The following is a 6,000-nucleotide window of genomic DNA, read 5'->3' as shown; positions in this document are numbered from 1 at the left end:
AGAGGATGTGGTGGACGCTGGTATAATTGCAACATTTAAGAGGCATTTGGATGGGTATATGAATAGGAAGGGTTTGGAGGGATATGGGCCAGGTGCTGGCAGGTGGGACTAGATTGGGTTGGGATATCTGGTCGGCATGGACGGGTTGGACCGAAGGGTCTGTTTCCATGCTGGACATCTCTATGACTCTAAGTCCACACTGACCCTCTGAAGAGTAATCCACCCAGACCCATTACCCTGCCTAACACTATGGGCAATTCAACCTGGCTAATTCACCTGACCTGCACATCTTTTGACTGTGGGAGGAAACCGGAGAACCCGGAGGAAACCCATGCAGACACAGGGAGAATGTGCAAACTGCACACAGACAGTCGCCCGAGGTTGGAATCGAACCCAGGTCCCTGGCACCCTTTGGCAGCAGTGCTAACCACTGAACCACCATGCTGCCCATAAATTGATTGATTGATTGTATAAGACATTTGTTTCAGTGATGACAATGTCGAAATTACTGGATTGTCGCAGTTCAGCTTGTGATCTGCAAAGGTAGGAAATCTGTTATCCTTACTCAGCCTGGTGTTATGAAGGTGTAGAGGTACTGTACCTTTAAGAGAGTTGAAAAGCTAGCAAAACCATCTGACACAGCACAAAGTGTTCTGATCAAGATAACAAAGTAACACATGGTCAACACAAATAGAGTAGCTGGGTTGCCTGGAGACAGAAACAAATTCAAATTCAGCCAACCAATTTAAATTATACCCCAAGATACCAAAATCCAATCAAGTTTGAATTTAGTATGTTGATAATATTAAAACCAGTGAAACGATCCGATGTTTTGGGGTATAAAACTGGACATTTTGAACACTTAGGATGAGAACTACCAAAAGATCAACAGATGTAGGCTGCTAGTTTCAGAGCTCTCTGAGAAGTACCTGTCTATGGAAGAAGTCTGCGCAGCAGAACAGAGAAACCAACCTGGAGAGAACCCACAAGGGAAAATCAGTAAGGCTGACTGGCTTTGAAACGTGATTTTTATTTTCATAAATCGCATTCGGGATTTTTTATCGGACTAGTATTGTAAAGTGGGAAGTAAAAGATAGGTTTAACAGAAAGGAGTTGTAAATAGTTGTTAGTTAATATTCTCTGTTAGACTTACAGAATGAAGTTGTTAATTTTTACTTTAAATGGTGACTTTTGGGATAGTTCTTTGCCTCTCGAATTTTAACAGTATGGGGTGAATCCTTTGTATGTTTAAATTAGCAAAGGGATTTACCCCATGTTGCAATACTGGCTTATATGTGACTCCAGATCCACAGCAATGTGGTTGAATCTTAACTGAGATGGTTTAGCAAACCCACTCAGCTGCTTTCCAGAAGATGACTCGCCATCATCTCCTCTAGAACAACTCAGGATGGGTAATAAATGCTAGCCCTGCCAATGACCCCCACATCTTATGAAGCACTTCATCTCCAGGCTGAGCAATTGTTATCATCAACCATTGTAACTCCATGTTGCCTCACTCTTTCAGTTCTTCGACTTGTTATTTATTAGCTCTTCCAGGGCTGAGTAAGTCAACTATTATCTTTACAAAGTGAAAGTGCTGTGAAACCAATTCATTATCGTAGATCATCATGTTGGTTATTATTGGTTCAGCAGGACTCCACAAAGTTTTTTGTCAATTTTTTTTTACCGAAATTCATCAGAAATATTAATAGGCTGATGAAATAAGGAAAATGTGACCAATCAGAGACTCCTGTTAACAACAGCTTCAAAATGACTGAATCCTGAACAATACGACATATTGTGTAGAATGTCCTGGAAATGTTAGCCTCAGGAGAAGACACTGCAAGTTAACATTCACTGATTTCCAATTCCGATTGACAAAATCTCGACTGTAACTGTTGAATGTTCAATCATTTCCCTACCTTTGTCCCTGGAGGTCCTGGGGAGACAGGACAGATACATGGATCAACTTCTTCCTGGAAGAGAATATGTGAAATTAAACTTCAGAAAACAGGAAACATCAATTCAGCAACACCACTCACCAGCGAAAACTGCACTGATACTTGTCATTTTCATAACGTTGATGGTAAAATGGGCAAGATAAAATGAATTCTGCCAACTCAGAAGAAGGGAAAAATCATTCCAGCTTGAATCATTGCTCCGATAGTTAAGTTAGACTAGGTGGAATAGCCATGGGTTATTGTCCATAGTGTCCAGGGATGGCAGGATGGGTGGATTAGCCATTGGAAATGCAGGGTCACAGGGATAGGCTAAAGGGAGGTGCATTTGGGTGGAATGCTGTTCAGCAGGTCAGTGTGGAGTCAATGGGCCAAATGGCCTACTTCCACACTATAGGGTGGCAAATTGGGACCCTCCTGCAGCCAATAAGGGTGTAAATTGGTGGCAGGTCATGCAGGTTCCCAGTGGAGCTGCTCACACTGAACTGAGGGGAAGAGGCGCCAAATATCTCCCCGGTGCCAACTTGCCCAATTGTTTCCCTTTCTCATCGACTTCAGGGTTGGTAAAATTCTGTCCCTTGTTTCTTTGAGCCCCTGCTACCTTGGGTTTTCTCTCCCAGATGCTGAAAGAGCTGCTAAGCATTTCCATGCAGTACCTATAGTTTACATTGTCTGCAGTCTCCACTGGCACGGGATCAATGGTCAACTGAGACTAATGGTTTAAGGTAAGTTAGGAATTTAGGGGGAGAAAGTACGTTTTTATTCAATGTTACATTTTAAGCCTTTGAGGTATGCAAAAATCGCCAGGCTGTGTGTGTGTGTGTGTGTCTGTGTGTGCATGCGTGTGTGTGCGTGCGCGCGGGCGTGTCTGTGTGTGTGCGTATAGTGCAATGGTGGTCACCTGTAGTGTGACTGCTTTATTTGCAATAGTTTAAAATGTCTGTTCAATGCTTACAGCAACTGGCCTGCAGTTTAGGTTATTTTTCTAAGTCGCCATATCCAGGCTCAACTAACCACACACAGAGAAAAAGGACCAGACTCTTCTCAGAGTCGATGAAGTGTGGCACTGGGAAAGGCACAGCAGGTCAGGCAGCATCTGAGGAGCAACAGAGTCGATGTTTCAGGCATAACGCTGCAACAGTCCTGATGAAGGGTTATGACCGAAACATTGATTCTCCAGCGCCACACTTTATCAACTCTGACTCTCCAGCATCTGCAATCCTTACTATTCCCCAGACTCTTATAATCAAACATCAATCAATTGAACCCTTCACCACATAACAAGTTAATCCATTGACAGTTTGATGTGATGGGTGGTAATTTACCAACATAGAGCACACTGAACTTCAATTCACCTTGTCTCCTTTTGACGATGGCGAGATCTCTTTCTCAGGTCTGATGTCAATGTCTTCTTCCATATCTATCATCAAATAGATCATTTTAGCTTTTCTTTTGATGATTAAATATTTTTCATCAATCTGTTCAGCCACGTTCAGACCTCCAAAGCAGATGGGATTCATACCTAGACCTCCTGGCTCAGAGATAGGGACACTACCACAAGAACCCTTTGCTTTTGATTATTAATCATGAATTTCGGAGTTAAATCTGCTTATCTCTATTTTGCATGCATTCAGTTTGCCATGCCATAATTTTTTTCAAGCAACATTCCATTTTCAAGCACATCACGTTTTTAAAAAAATTTACCTGCAGCGTGTGGGGATCACTGGGCAAGGCTGGCATTTACTGCCCATCACATGTTACCCAGAAATGGTGATGGTGGGTCTACAGAATTAGAATTAGAATCCCTACAGTGTGGAAACAGGCCGTTCCACCCAACAAAGCCACACCGACCCTCTGAAGAGTATCCCATCCAGACGCATTCCCCTACCCTATATTTACCCCTGACTAATGCACCTAACATTACGGGCAATTTAGCATGGCCAACTCACCTAACCTGCACATCTTCGGACTGTGGGAGGAAACCGGAGCACCCGGACGAAACACAGGGAGAATGCGCAAACTCCACACAGACAGTCACCCGAGTTTGGAATTGAACTCAGGTCCCTGGTGCTGTGAGGCAGCAGTGCTCACCACTGTGCCACCATACGCCCCTACATTTTTAAAGGTTACCCTCTGTTTAGTGAAGATACTCTCACGCAATGTTGTTAGGCAGAGGCTCATCCTACTTCAGTATCACCAAGTGGGTCTTGCAAGTCTACTTCACTGAACACTTGAAAGCCAACGATGTTGGTGTGAGACTGGAGCCCATATAGGCCAGTCCAGGTCCAGATGTCAGGTTTGCTTCCCTGAAGGATACTCACTGTGTCTTTTTCTTAAAAAGCAAATGCAACAACTTCATGCAGTAAGGTGGAGGAAGAGAATTCAAGAGCTTGCAATTGAATTTGCAACATATAGTGAAAATCGACAGTACACAAGAGGAAAGAATGGGAGGAACACAGAGACTTTGGAAAGCTATGGCACTGAACCTTGGTGTGTTATTTCTCCCTGAGCTGTGTTTCCAACCCCAGATCCTCTCCATTGCCAAGACTCCCGCCTTCCTAACACTTCTCATCTCCGTCTCAACTTCAGCTCATCCGTTGCTAAAACCCTCATTCCTGTTGCCTTCAGACTTGACTGTTCCAACGCCTATCTGGTTGGTCTCCCACCTGCACCATCTATAAGCTTGAGCTCATGTCAATCTCATTTACACATTAATCACATCAAGATCCAAAAACCTCTCACTATCAGATGTACAGGTGAGAGACAAAGGCTCAGAGGACCTTGACAACACAGATGTGAACTTTTAAACCAAAGTGTTCCTGGCTCAGGATCCGGTCTAGGTCAGTGAGCCTGGTAGTGAGAAGTGTTTGGATCTTGATGTGATTAATGGATAAATGAGATTGACATGAGCTCAAGCTTATAGATGTGCAGGTGGGAGACCAACCAGATAGGCGTTGGAACAGTCAAGTCTGAAGGCAACAGGAATGAGGGTTTTAGCAACGGATGAGCTGAAGTTGAGACGGAGATGAGAAGTGTTAGGAAGGCGGGAGTCTTGGCAATGGAGAGGATCTGGGGTTGGAAACACAGCTCAGGGAGAAATAACACATCAAAATTCAGTGTTAGGTAATGGCTGGGTAGAGAGAGGCTAAGGGACAGATATTGTGGCAGGGAACCACCTACAATGAAGAGTTGGATAAACTGGTTAAAGAAGCTTACGGTATGCTTGCCTTTATTTGTAAAGACGTACCATTTAAGATTATGGAGGTTGTACTGGAATTATATAAAACATGGGTTAGGCCACAGCTGTGGTATTGTGTGCAGTTCTGGAATCCACATTATGGGAGGGATGTGATTGTATGGGAGAGGGTAAAGAGGAGATTTACCAGGATGTTGCCTGGGCTGGAGAGTTTCAGTTATGAAGAGAGACCAGACAGTGTGGGGTTCTCTTCCTTAGAGCAGAGGAGATTGAGAGGGAACATAACTGAGATGTATAAAATGATAAGAGGCATAAGTAGGGTATACAGAAAGAAACATTTCTCCTTGATGAGGGATTAATGTCTGGGGCACAGATTTAAGGGAAGGGGCAGAAGGTTTAGAGGAGAAATGAGAGGTAACCTTTTCACCCGGAGGGTGGTGGGAGTCTAGTACTCACTGCCTGTAAGGGTTGTAAAGCCAAACCCTCATAGCAATTAAGAAGCTTTCAGATGTGCACTTAAGATGCCAAGGCATACAAGGCTTTTGGCCAATGGGATTGGAATAACTAGGTAGTTGTTTTTGACCAGTGCAAGCAATGGGCTGTGCTGTAGATCTCTATGTCTCTATGACAATGACTTTGGACTTCCCAATATTACCCTTGGTAAGTTGTACGTTCATCCCAACCCAGACGTCACTCAATCTGTGTGACAAATCACAGGCTGCGTGGGGAAGGTTGAGGGCTACAAGGGTGAAGGGGAGCTGGGTCCTAGTGGATACGTGCTATCTGAGGTTGTACTTTTGGATAATATCACCAAAAGAGACACGTGGCAGTGTGTTCTCACATTCT

The 6,000-nt window shown here is 43.9% G+C and overlaps 1 protein-coding gene across 3 annotated transcripts in view; it reads right to left on the bottom strand.

Moving 5' to 3' along the window:
* Positions 1 to 6,000, bottom strand: part of LOC122539835 (collagen alpha-1(XV) chain-like) — a 122,460-nt gene that overhangs the window by 69,935 nt on the left and 46,525 nt on the right. For all 3 annotated transcript variants that reach the window (XM_043674933.1, XM_043674932.1, XM_043674934.1), the window contains exons 6-7: positions 3,314 to 3,378; positions 1,923 to 1,976 (exon numbers count right to left, since the gene is read on the bottom strand). In XM_043674933.1, the coding sequence (XP_043530868.1) occupies positions 1,923 to 1,976; positions 3,314 to 3,378 (119 nt within the window). The remainder of the gene's footprint in view (positions 1 to 1,922; positions 1,977 to 3,313; positions 3,379 to 6,000) is intronic.

This window comes from Chiloscyllium plagiosum, chromosome 33 (genome assembly GCF_004010195.1).
Source record: "Chiloscyllium plagiosum isolate BGI_BamShark_2017 chromosome 33, ASM401019v2, whole genome shotgun sequence".
In the NCBI taxonomy this organism is placed as follows: Eukaryota; Metazoa; Chordata; class Chondrichthyes; order Orectolobiformes; family Hemiscylliidae; genus Chiloscyllium; species Chiloscyllium plagiosum.
This window is presented reverse-complemented; position numbering and strand designations above follow the sequence as displayed.